General features: G+C 42.4%; 1 protein-coding gene across 3 annotated transcripts in view; it reads left to right on the top strand.

Moving 5' to 3' along the window:
• PARVB (parvin beta) overlaps positions 1-13,357 on the top strand; it is an 81,988-nt gene that overhangs the window by 59,402 nt on the left and 9,229 nt on the right. For all 3 annotated transcript variants that reach the window (XR_013953989.1, XM_080601054.1, XM_080601053.1), the window contains exons 7-10: positions 4,990-5,048; positions 6,723-6,742; positions 11,312-11,373; positions 12,637-12,705. Coding sequence is in view for 2 of the 3 variants with exons in the window: in XM_080601054.1 (XP_080457180.1) it covers positions 4,990-5,048; positions 6,723-6,742; positions 11,312-11,373; positions 12,637-12,705 (210 nt within the window). In the remaining variant the exon portion in view is untranslated. The remainder of the gene's footprint in view (positions 1-4,989; positions 5,049-6,722; positions 6,743-11,311; positions 11,374-12,636; positions 12,706-13,357) is intronic.

Below are 13,357 nucleotides of genomic sequence, written 5' to 3'. Positions count from 1 at the left end.
CAGCACTGTTGTCGTGAGGCAGGCTCAGCTTCTGGCAGAAGGCTGTGGAAATGCCTTCTGTACGTGCCAGTTGCTGTTAGAGCTGTCAAGCTGTAGTAGGATTCCTTTAAAAAATCAAGAAGATGAAGTGATATTGGACTCAATTTTGCAAATGTAGATCCCCTTACAAGATGCAATTGCATTGTGGTTGGTTAGGCAAGCCCCATTTTGCTTTAAGTTTAAATAATGGCGTTTTCCAGGCTGCATGCCTGAATGCTCTAGAGGTACAGGGTATGATGTAAGTGGGTAATTGACAGATATTCCCTAGCTCACAGTAAATGTTATGCATTCTCTTTAAGAGAGGATTTTGAGCTGCTTTCAAGCTCCTGTAGTTCTCTCATTTTAGGAAAGGTAAATTAGGTATAAAGTAACATGAATGTAAATAGAAGACTAATTTATTTTTATTTTTCTCTTGACTACCTTAGAAAGGTAAGGATATACAAATGTAAGGTGGTCTACAGTCTTCTGTCACCCTGATGCCTGAAATTTCCTTCTTCCCAGTACAGTAAAGTGTCTTCTGTAGCTGTGATGTGTGAGGAAAAAAAACACTTAGGTAAAGAGGGAAAGCTTCGTTTTCCTCATCCTTATTTCACAGCTTCAGGACCCTCCATCTCTGTAGTGTAGGCAAGTCTGTGGAGAACGTATTTTCACATCCTTTCCTTTTATATATAATGTTATGTATATATATGGGATATATGTATATATGTTGTATATGTATATATATGTATATATATGTTATATACGTATATGTTATGTATATATGTTATGTATATATATGGTATATAGAGAGGACACTTACAGAGATGATCTTGTTCCCCGGGGCCTCTGAGTCTCAAGATTAGACAGGGCTGAGATGAAGATGGAATGAAATGAATGCTGACAGGAGCTAGGGAAAGAGAGGGAGGAAGGCAGGCAGGAAGGCAGGCAGGAAGGCAGGCAGGAAGGAAACTCTCATGTTATTTACAAGGAGGGTCAATTTAAGCTTGAGAGCTGTAAACTCTCGCCCTTGGACCTAGAGCCTTGAGTCCTGGAGACAGTTATGGGAACTTCTGGTTCTGAGCTTACCTTAGCTGGGCCTGTGTAAGAGGAGACTTGTTTCATTGCTAGGCTTCAGTTTATTTGTTTAAGTGGAAAGCAAAACACAGCATAAACTGAAACATGTTTCTTCTGCAGTGTTCCTGCAGAAGGCAATTATTTTGGCCATAGAGTTTGGTAAATTGAATTTTTGTAGTTCAGCATCCATAATCTAGTCTAAAAATGCATGCTGGTTTAGTAACACAAATCTCTTTAAATGGATTTTATTTAGCCTTTTTTACAATGACAAATAGAAAAATGATAATGAGGTTAGCAGTATTCCCAATCCAAGTAAGAAAACTATTATTAAGGAGGTTATTATTGTAATTATCAATTTAATTGTTAAATGATCTCTTATTACAGATCCCAATCATTATTAGGATTCTGTCAAACTAGATCACAATTAATATAAGATAGCTGTTCAGAGAGGTTTTGGGTAAATGCCTCTTCTTGCCTGCATATGCATTTAAGGGGATCAATCAATAGCTTGTAGAGAGACTTTTTTGTTTTCTTTGCAGAATTGGCCCTGGAGCAAGAAAACCTTGAAAGATATGGGAGTATTGTGCAAGAATGCACTTATACTGAAGTTTTCAAAACTAGATAAGTCTCACTTTCATGGGTGTCCTTGGCACTTAGAATTAACATTATCAGTTTAGTCGAGCTGTTCGCACACTGTACAGATCTGTGAAGTGCTTCTTGCCCAGAAAGGCTGTGTTTACACTGTGAAAATAACTGTCATACTGGCTTAGCAAGTTACTGCTTAATGAAGCTGTGTACATTTTCATAGCCCATCCAAGAGCAATGCCAAACACCTTTTTAGCTTGTGGAAGTGTGGGCTTTCTCTTCTCTAATTTTTAGTGACCCGGTCCACAAAATGAAATAGTATTATGACAGCACCGTGCTACATGAGAAGTATTTATCAAGATCTCCACAGACTGGTAGTGATTCTGCCTTCCCTTGAATTCTACCCTTTCGAGTCTTGAGGTGACAGAGACTTTCCTCAGTTGCTGTTCTGAGAAGATACGTAGATGGATCTTTATCCGTCAAATAATACACTGTCTTCTTTTGGTCCTGCGCTGTGTAGTTTGCTTAGAAAATCCACAATTGTTTTGGAGAGGACTTTCCGTTTTACTTTCCCTGGCAGGAAGAACCTTTATCTATGTATCTGTCTACCTACTGTATTACCCAGAACAGTAACAAGACTAACCCAGCAGAAAAATACTACATTGTTTTATAATGGGCACCATGAGGTAGCCCCTCTCAAGAGTGAAGCTCCTGAAACCGAGTTACTTTCAAACCTGTTTTGAAATCAACCCCCAGATTTGTGTTTTATTTTTATTTTTTATTTTTATTTATTTTTATTTTGTTTGGTGTTGGCTGTTGTTGTTTTTTGAGTGAAATAGAAAATGTGAGAATGGCAATAGAAGTCCGAGTTATATCTGAAGTGTCCTAGCAGAGCAAGGGTTTAGGTGGGTCTTTTACTTAAGATCCTGTTGACAGCTACTTCAAGTGCTTAGTTATGAATCTAAGATGGTACATGTTTTAATACTAGTATCAGTGAGCATTTTCCTGTTCTAGCTCTCCTCAGTGAGGGCAGGAAGGGTTGAAACTTTGTGATTTCTGTGTGTGGCTCCGGTGAGAACTGAAAATCCTGTGATTTTTCTTCCAGCTGACTTTACCTTCTGCTAACTGAAACATGAACTTGTATGATGAAGGAATACTGTAATTCAGGAAAGCAAAAATGTTCTCAGGAATAAGTGTAAAAATTGTTTGTAAGGCTCTCTGCTTGTTGGTTATTTTTGCAAGGCTCAGTAATTGCTTTCTTGCGCACTTAGCTTTCCTCTTCCCCATTTTAAAAATTGCAGCATTTCCCACCTTGGTGCTGCTGGGAGATCTGAGGTATTTTTGCAGTAATTCCCTTGTAGTCTGAGTTACAGACTGAAAGGTCAGAGGCAAGGCAGCATGAAGAATAAATGTGTCTGGTGGCGCTTATGCAAAGAATCCAACTTTTATCGAAGGATGACATTTGTTTTTGGATTGCAAGGCCAGGGGACCTAGGCTCATGTGAGCAGCAAGCTCAGCTGCCTCTGAGAGAGGTGCATAGAAGTACTGCCATTTCCACCCACTGGGGAATCAGAGTGGGCATCCGTTTCTCTTTCTTGTCAGCTGCTTGGAGGCATTTACTCACTGGTCACCACTCACTGAGATTTTATTCACAGGGCATAGCATCTTCTCCCTGAGGTACAGGGTGACTGGAAGGTCCAGAAACTGGTGCAAGTACAGCAGAGACTCGGTGGGATGCAATAAAGACAACATTGTTCCATTTGCAAGAAAACATTGCCTTGTCAGACACTTCCTCATTTTCCCATCCATGCTGTCATCCTGGCTTGTTTTACCAAACTTTCTGGTGCTGTTCCCCTGGCTCCCTCAGGGGAGCAGAGTTAGATGTATTTGTGATATGGAAATAAGGCATTGAGAAGACACAGCCGCGGGCTGGATTCAGCACAGGGCCTGGCTCAAGTGGGAAGCTGCCACAGCACAGCAGTGGGAGACAGTGCCTCCCACCCTGCTTTCAGCCAGGCTCCCTGGGTGGCTTGAGAAAGCAGTGCTGCCTTCTTCTGTTGAATAGGGAGTGGAAGGGAAGGAATTCTTGTTACTGTTTTTTTGATTTCAATTTGTATTTCTTAGATTGCTTGTGGGGAAGGATGTGCTTCTCTTCAAAGCTGTTCTCTGTAATAAGTTCTTGTTTGGGGTTCAGCTGGTGAAAATGATTGAGATGGCATATGTGTAAAGAGCTTGTGCCTGAGGGTGGTCGTTTCCCTGCTTACCAGAGCTAGCAGCTTTCTTTATTAACTGTTTTGTCAGTTATTCTGACAGGACCCAGTTCTTAGATGCCTGCTGAGATTTGAGCTCTTGTTGTCGGCTTTTTCAGCGTAAAGAAGGCAGGGAAGAAATTCCCCCTTTCAGGCATAAGGCTGTGTCCCATAATTTTAAAAGGGTCCTACAGACTCAGTGGAAAGAGGTGCTGAGAAGGTTTTTTGAGTTAGGTAAAAACACTTCCAGCCTCCAAGAGGTGTGTGCCATGTGTCCAAAACTCTGGGGGACTCAAAACCATTTGAGTCCCCTCGTATCAGGGGGCTGTGTCTTACCATGGAGGAAGCTTCTTTGAAACGGGGTCTCAGCACATGCTAACTCTGTTGGGTTGTAGAGTTCTTGCTCATGCAGAAATCTATCCCAAGGAAACAAAATCCAGTAACAGGGGGATGCTATCTATGGTGAAATCACTGGTCAGGTCAGTCTTTTTATGTTCCTTGTGTTTCCATGATGGCTCCTGACAGGAGTGTGACTAGTGGCCTCAGTAGCATGCCTGCTCTAGGAGAGCCCCCTTTGTGCATTGAGAGCTTTGCCAGCACATCAAGGCCCTGGCACGGGGGCAGCAGACTGTGTTACTTCAGCCCCAGACCTCTCCTGAGAGCCAGGCTGCTGGTTGTGTCAAATTGTTGGTTGACATTGACACAAACAAGTATCCTTGGGGACTTTAAGATGGGGCTGACATACTCTCTCTAATTTGTGTTCCAGGCATGATGTTGCCTCTGGTCTCAGGAGGAAAATTGCTAATGAGTTTATTGGCTGCAAATATATACACATTTTCCAAATATTCATTTGGCTGTCAGCCTGATAAATGCCGCTGTTGTAGGAGTGAACCCTCCCATGTCAGCTGTTTCACCTCTGTCCGTACAAAACTTCATCTTAGCAAACATATTTTACTCAGTTTTCTCCCCCAGGATTCTGAAAGATGATGAATGCTGCAGAGCCCCTGTTCATCTTCTCCTGTACTAATGCAGTCTCTGTTTCTAACTCCATCATCATTTCCAGAAACGCGAAGGCCTTCTTCAGACAACTCATGTTACAGAGGAGCTGACGACTACGACAGAGTAAGTACAAAATGCTTTAGTTTCAAAGCGTGTTTCTGTGGTGCGTGTTGTGAATTTCCTCACAAGAACAAAATGGAGGCATAATCTGCATCACCTCCCCCTGCTCCTACTAAATTAACAAAATCCCTTAATGTGTTGCTTTTTAACTATATAAAAATAACTTTGTCTCTGGAAATACGTTCCAAAGGACAGAAGTATCTTCTTGACGTTCTTGTGTCACAAAAGCTTTTAACTGGATGTTTCATTGACAGTGATCCTTGTGGGCCTTTTTTCCTGCCTTCTGCAGGTCACCATTTTTAACTCATTTCCACCTGGTGCTGTTGCCTCTCTTAAATAAAGGGCTGTTGTAGATAATTTGAGGACAGATTAGTTTGACAGAAGGCAGTAACTCTCAAAACTGAAATGATACTCTAATAAAGTTATAAGGAGAGACAAGATTGCTATTTTCATGTAGTACCTGAGGACTAGAGTTCAACAAAAATAAATAAACATAACTCTTCACTCTCCAGATTTTGCAATGGGTTTACTTTGCTTTATATGTTTACAATTCTTTTTATAAGGAAGAGGCAAGACATACACTTCGGCTGCAAATAAAAGCTGAGGTTCTCCTTCACGTGGCCTGAAGGCAACTTAGCTCACAGGGGCTTACATGAGCCCTCCTTCAGTGTATCAGTGTATTGGCTCCCTGTGGAGTTGGCTCAGCTTTCTCTGAAGATTAATAAAGTACCATGTGGCTTGCTCAGTGGGGAAGATCTTTCAGATGGAAACATTAAAAAATGAGATCATAATATCTGTGTGTGGACATTAAAGTTCCATAGTGTTTTTTGTAGGATCTACGTTCTGCCTCTGTATTGTGGACCAAAATTCTTCCCTTCTCTCCTGTGCTCTTGAACAGTATAGTTAGCTCATCCTCTCTTTCTGATGTGGTTTGTGAGATGTGATCTGTGGAGTGGGGCTTGGACATTTCTTAGGAAGAAAGATGTTTACAGATACTCCTGTGTGTTTATGCATGTGTTTTATTATGAATGTGTTACTTAATATTATAGAAACGTAGGTTACTGTTTAATGTGTTGCATACCCGCATAGGTACAGAAAATTCAGTAATCAGAAAGCAACATTCATTGAATACTTTTAAAATTCCTCTGTGCAAATTGGGGCCTGATTCCTAGCTGGTAAACATCTGCATATGCCTGGTGATGTCACTGGACTGTGTATATAATTCATATGTGGCGGTGTTGTTTACATTATATTCATATATGATAGACGTTTTATTTCTTCAGATAAAACAGATTAAAATGAGATAGGTAGCCTTGCTCTTTCTGAGCTGTGTGGTTTCTGCTGACCCTATATGTGGAAACTGTCCACAGAAACATATGTATTCATTCACTCTTCATCATAAAAATAGTTAAACATAAAAAAATCACAATTCTGTATAAACATAAGTATGCATTTCCATTCATTTCAAATGCATCTCCCTGACATCGCTGGTGGTCTGCTGAGGACATTCCTGCAGCACTGTTGGGTCTGGTCTGCAACATGCTCAGCCTCCTGACATGGGAGGAGTGGTTAGCCCTTGGCATCTTGCAGGAAAAGGCCCATTAAGCCCATGGTCTTGTCTTTTGAAAGTGATTATTCATGAAATAACCCAATGTCTTTGAATGCTCTGACTTGCAGGATGATGATGGGAAGATTTGGTAAGTAACAAAGTTGACTGTTTTTTTTTTTTTAAATTTATGTCGGGCACAGAAATCTTGTCTGCTTTCCTTCAGCAGATCAAGACAATGGATTAAGCAATTGCGCAGGGTTGGAATGTATTGTGGGGGCAGGGGGGCACAAACGTGGAGCATAATGGGCAGAACCAGATCATCCAGTGTGCTGCTTTTGCTCTTTAGACTCATCTCTGTTGGTCTGTTTTCATTCATATGTAACAGATAGCAAAAATGCTACACAGGGCAATATTTCCTAGTACCATTGTTATTGGCTTTCAAGCAAAAATCTTTGCAATCCCCAGCAGTAAGTTACACCTGCTTCAGAATGTGACCATTTAATTTATATATAAGTGAACATGTGAAAATTACTTAAGCAAAGGTACATGCTATGAGGTCTAAGAAAGCACTTTTTATCTGTCTGTCTACTTTCAGCGACCAGTCCTAATCGCTTTGCAAGGAGTACTGTCTTCTCTCCTCCATGTTCACCAGATTTTAGAGACTTTACCCGCCATAGATCTGTTCTTCTAAACAAAAATTAAGTGTTTAGCAGTGCTTCTGAGAGACTTCTCTTTCTTTTTCCATTTAGTTTTTTTTTAGCAGCAGTAAATCACTTACTATTCACTGGAGAAATCTGGACTTCTCTGAGGGACTGCATGTGGTGATGAACAGGTCTTTATTTTCTCAGTTTCCCAGACAAAATCTGTGAACACTACCATTTTCCTGCCTTGTAGAATATCTACATTAATATGTAATTAGGTACCTGGAAAATAAGCAATGTGAGGGGGCTAAAAAACATATTTTTAGATCCCAAAGGAACTTGGATAATAAATATGTTTATTTAGCAGCAGAGAACTATTAAAATCTACACTAATGCACGCAGCATGGGCAACAAACAGGAGGAGGTGGAAGCCATCGTGCAGCAGGCTAGCTATGACTTGGTTACCATCACTGAAACGTGGTGGGACCACTCTCATGACTGGAGTGCTGCAATGACTGGCTATAGGCTCTTCAGAAAGCACAGGCAGCACAGAAGGGGTGGTGGTGTGGCTCTCTATATTAGAGAGTGTCTTGATGTTGTGGAACTCGAGACTGAGTCTGGGAATGATAAGGTTGAGTCCCTATGGGTTAGGATCGGCAGGAAGGCCAACAAAGCAAGCATCCTGGTGGGGGTCTGTTATAGACCGCCAAACTAGGATGAGGAGACGGACGAGGAATTCTACAGACAGCTGGCAACAGTTGTGAAATCATCACCTCTTGTTCTCGGGGGGGGACTTCAACTTCCCTGGAAATGCAATACAGCTCAGAGGAAGCAGTCTAGGAGGTTTCTGGAGAGCATGGAAGATAGTTTCCTGATGCAGCTGGTTAGTGAGCCTACCAGGGGAGCTGCCCCAGTAGACCTTCTGTTCACAAACAGAGAAGGACTGGTGGGAGATGTGGTGGTCGGCAGAGTGACCACAAAATGGTAGAGTTCTCTATTCTTGGTGAAGTCAGGAGGGGGACCAGTAAAACTGCTGTCTTGGACTTCCGGAGGGTAGACTTTGAGCTGTTCAGGACACTGGTTGGCAGAGCCCCTTGGGAGGCAGTCCTGAAGGGCAGAGGAGTCCAGGAAGGCTGGGAACTCCTCAAGAAGGAAATCTTAATGGCTCAGGAGCGGTCTGTCCCCATGTGCCCAAAGATGAGCTGGCGTGGAAGAAGACCGGCCTGGCTGAACAGAGAGTTGTGGCTAGAGCTTAGGAAAAAAAAGAGGGTTTATGATCTTTGGAAAAGAGGGCAGGCCACTCAGAAGAATTATAAGGATGTTGTAAGGATATGCAGGGACAAAATTAGAAAGGCCAAAGCTCATCTGGAGCTCAATCTGGCTACTGCTGTTAAAGACAACAGAAAATGTTTTTATAAATACATCAACACAAAAAGGAGGACTAAGGAGAATCTCCATCCTTTCCTGGATGCGGGGGGAAACTTTGTGACGAGAGATGAGGAAAAGGCTGAGGTGCTTAATGCCTTCTTTGCCTCAGTCTTTAGTGGCAAGACCAGTTGTTCTCTAGATACCCAGTACCCTGAGCTGGTGGAAGGGGATGGGGAGCAGAATGTGGCCCTCACAATCCACGAGGAAATGGTTGGTGACCTGCTACAACACATAGATGTACACAAGTTGATGGGGCCGGATGGGATCCACCCGAGGGTACTGAGAGAACTGCTGGTAGAGCTGGCCAAGCCACTTTCCATCATTTATCAGCAGTCGTGGCTATCAGGGGAGGTCCCAGTCAACTGGCAGCTAGCAAACGTGACACCCATCTACAAGAAGGGCCGGAAGGTAGACCCAGGAAACTATAGGCCTGTTAGTTTGACCTCAGTGCCAGGGAAGCTCATGGAGCAGATTATCTTGAGCGTCATCACGCGGCACTTGCAGGGCAAGCAGGCGATCAGGCTCAGTCAGCATGGGTTTATGAAAGGCAGGTCCTGCTTGATGAACCTGATCTCCTTCTATGACAAAGTGACGCGCTTAGTGGATGAGGGAAAGGCTGTGGATGTGGTCTACCTTGACTTCAGTAAGGCTTTGGACAACGTTTCCCACAACATTCTCCTCAAGAAACTGGCTGCTTGGACTGGTGTATGCTTTGTTGGGTTAAAAACTGGCTGGATAGCCAGGCCCAAAGAGTCGTGGTGAATGGAGTTAAATCCAGTTGGAGGCCGGTCATTAGTGGAGTCCCTCAGGGCTCAGTACTAGGGCCAGTTCTCTTTAATATCTTTATCGATGATCTGGATGAGGGGATCGAGTGCACCCTCAATAAGTTTGCAGACGACACCAAGTTAGGTGCGTGCGTTGATCTGCTCGAGGGTAGGAAGGCTCTGCAGGAGGATCTGGATAGGCTGGACCGATGGGCTGAGGCCAACTGTATGAAGTTCAGTAAGGCCAAGTGCCAGGTCCTGCACCTGGGGCACAACAACCCAAAGCAGTGCTACAGGATGGGAGATGGGTGGTTAGAAAGCTGCCTGGCAGAGAAGGACTTGGGAGTACTGGTTGATAGTCAGCTGAATATGAGCCAGCAGTGTGCTCAGGTGGCCAAGAAGGCCAACAGCATCCTGGCTTGTATAAGAAACAGTGTGGCCAGCAGGGCTAGGGAAGTGATTGTCCCCCTCTACTCGGCTCTGGTGAGGCCGCACCTCGAGTACCGTGTTCAGTTTTGGGCCCTTCACTACAGGAAGGACATCGAGGTGCTCGAGCGAGTCCAGAGAAGGGCAACGAAGCTGGTGAGGGGTCTGGAGAACAAGTCTTATGAGGAGCGGCTGAGGGAGCTGGGATTGTTCAGTCTGGAGGAGGCTCAGGGGCGACCTTATCGCACTCTGTAGATACCTTAAAGGAGGCTGTAGCGAGGTGGGGGTTGGTCTATTCTCCCACGTGCCTGGTGACAGGACGAGGGGGAATGGGCTAAAGTTGTGCCAGGGGATGTTTAGGTTGGGTAATAGGAAGAACTTCTTTACTGAAAGGGTTGTTTGGCATTGGAATGGGCTGCCCAGGGAAGTGGTTGAGTCACCATCCCTGGAGGTCTTTAAAAGACATTTAGAGGTAGAGCTTAGTGATCTGGTTTAGTGGAGGACTTGTTAGTGTTAGGTCAGAGGTTGGACTAGGTGATCTTGGAGGTCTCTTCCAACCTAGATGATTCTGTAAAATGTGTTCTGTTCTGTAAATAAAAATAATTTAAGTGCAGAAAAACTGTTAAAGCTATGTTGAAAAATATAAGAGCTTAAAACCAGCACACTTCAACAGTGTTTTTGATACATTTTTTAAACATAAATGTAATTGGCTATAATTGGTTATATTTTTAGCTTTTTTCTTGTTTCACCTGATGATAACAGTTCAATTTTAAATATCATCCAAACAACTCAGTATTTGGAAAATTTCAGTCAGCCTTGAATTGCCACTATGTGACACGTTGCAGAAATCTTTTCACTTTAGTAGATTTATGATTGGATTAGATGTTGTGCAATGGTAAGGCTTAACTGTTCTACAGTAATTTAAATCTTTATACTGTATGTAAGCTTTGCTCTTCAGAGAGTGCTGAATCAGGTTTTACTTATGTGGTAAGTTTTAAGCTTTGATGAAGTCAGTGGTACTAAAGGTAGGCTTAAAATTAATCATAGCAGCATCTGATTTTGATGCTGACCAGTGGGCACAAATGTAGCCATGATTGTTTCTGTAGTGCAACAAAACCAGATGATGTTTCAGTGGCTCAGTGATTAGGTTATGATTGAGTCAAAATTTGTTTCATTTTAAGTTTTCTTCCATCTACATTATTTTGTGTAACTATTATGAATAACAGGAAAGGGCAGTCAATGAACTATATGTTTATTTGCAATTACTCCTAAAATTCCCAGTGCAGTTTGCTTTGGTGTTTAGTTAGACACCAAAATGGGGTGACAACTTTTAGCTTGAGTCTCTGGCTTTCTGAAACTGGCCCTTAAGCTTGTGACATGTAACCTGCTTCTCATACTTGGCTATTAGAGGTTTATTGATTTTTTTTCTTTTTTTTTTTTTTAATTTTGTAAAACCAGAGCGTGATGCCTTTGATACACTCTTTGATCATGCACCAGACAAACTCAGCGTAGTCAAAAAGGTAAGAAAAATAAAGTAAGATTTCTACATTTTTTTTTTCTTTTAGTAGGATATCCAGAAAGATCTGGAAATGGCAGAAAATGATTGTAAAGTAATAAAAAGGGTCACTGTTTCAGAGCCGGGTGATACCTGGATTCATTGGCTTCAGTCAGGCTCTTGTTTGATTGCTCTTGTTTATTGGTACAGGCTCTTCTGTGCAGTGCCGATAGATACATTGACTCTTAGGTTGCAGCCACACCTTATTTTGGCTGCCCCTAAGCAGGATGAAAACGTTATTGTCCCCAGCCAGCTGCTTGTCCTTTTATCCCCCTCCTGCCAGAGATCAGTGCTTCATGTAACTGTATAACTGCCTCAGCAACTGCTCCTTTATCAGATTCAGTCAAAATGGTACAGGTTAGAAAAGCTACTCTGCACAGTATTTACAGTTATCCAGATCATTCTGGCTGGACAGTTTTACAGACTTTTATATCCCAGGTGCTGTCCTCCAGCAAGGAGGAGCTGGGCTGCAGGGTGACAAATATCTGGTGGTGTCAGAAAGTCTTCTAGAATAGTGTTGCCAAAGCTGTTAGAGAATTAAGTTAACTGTATCCGTGTGATAGAAATGTTAACTTTCAACTGTGTGTCTGTCCCCTTGGAAGTGTTTTAAGCAGGCTGGCAGATCTTTGCTTTGATATGTTATCACCTGTCTGGCTAAGCAGGATCTTGCATGTCTGTTTCCTGCAGGAATAGAAATATGTAGTACAGATTTGGGTTATATTGCGACTGCCATTTGGAAATTTATAAGCGCACATCACTCCAAGAAGAGAAGTGAGTGCAGAACTGTGCGCTGTTGGTATCTTCTGTTGGGAGTCTTAGCTCAGTGCTGCTGATGCCTTGCTTCCAGGCAGTGGATCTTCAACAACAACCTGAACAGAGCAGTGTGGACAGTAACTGCACCTACTGCTGGCTGCATCTTCACAAAGAACTTGCAAAAGAACCAATGTCATCAAGTTTTTTTCCCCACAAGACAGAAGTATGCTTTCTGTGCTATAAAAATAAAAAGTTATAAGTATGTAGTAGCACCACCTGGTGGCTTCTGGCTTATGTTGCAAGAAAAATTACTACTATGCTGTTTTCAGTTTTAAGTACTTATTTATGCCAAAGCAAATAGCACACAGTCATATTTATTAAGCTTAAAAATGCCTTATAAGAGTATGTTAACCCTTTCACATAAGCATCGTCTGTAATTTCTAACATCGCTGTTTCTGGTGTTCTCTTTTTGTAGTCTCTGATCACCTTTGTGAACAAACACTTGAATAAACTGAATTTGGAAGTAACTGAGTTAGAAACCCAGGTAGGAGGCTTGGTCTTTTTGTTTGTGATATAACTGTGTAAATTACAAATGTAGGTCCTCTCCCCATAAAACTGTGTTATAGAATTATTTATCTTTAGGCATGTTAATTTATAGGATCAGGGCTCTGTCTTTTAAGTAGTAATGACATTGACTGATGTTTGCTTCCCTTACTCATGTTTACATATGCTTCATACTGTTGTTAATTTGCATTGTAAGGTAAAATTCTTGGATATTCATTATGTCTGTATTAATGACCGTAGAATATGGCTGGGTCTCTGGGCAGCTTGTCTCCTGGATCAAAGTGGTGTGCTGTAAAGCAGTTGCTGTAGTTATGGGTGGATGGTGGGTTTGTCTTTCTAGCAGTGGGGGTTCATAATGAACCAGTGTGAGCTCTTAAATAGCTGGCTGCCTGGGGCTCTCAGGAGGAGTCAGCACTGGATTGTGCAGTTCATCATAGAAATACCAGTGCTAGCCTTGATCGCATCAAAGAGGGACTGGAAGCAATTTTGATGTTGCAGCAAAGGCCTTCGTGTCCTCCTCTTTATCCTGCTGTCTTGTGAGCATGTGAACTCTGCTTGCTTCTCAGCACTGTGGATTAGCAACTGAGCTCATGTACTGCCGTGGCTTGACTGCCATTGGTATCCAAGTTAGT

The sequence above is a fragment of the Anser brachyrhynchus genome (genome assembly GCF_964034855.1).
Source record: "Anser brachyrhynchus genome assembly, chromosome: 1".
NCBI classification, from domain to species: Eukaryota; Metazoa; Chordata; class Aves; order Anseriformes; family Anatidae; genus Anser; species Anser brachyrhynchus.
The sequence above is the reverse complement of the archived record's forward strand: the minus strand, read 5'-3'. Positions and strand labels throughout refer to the sequence as shown.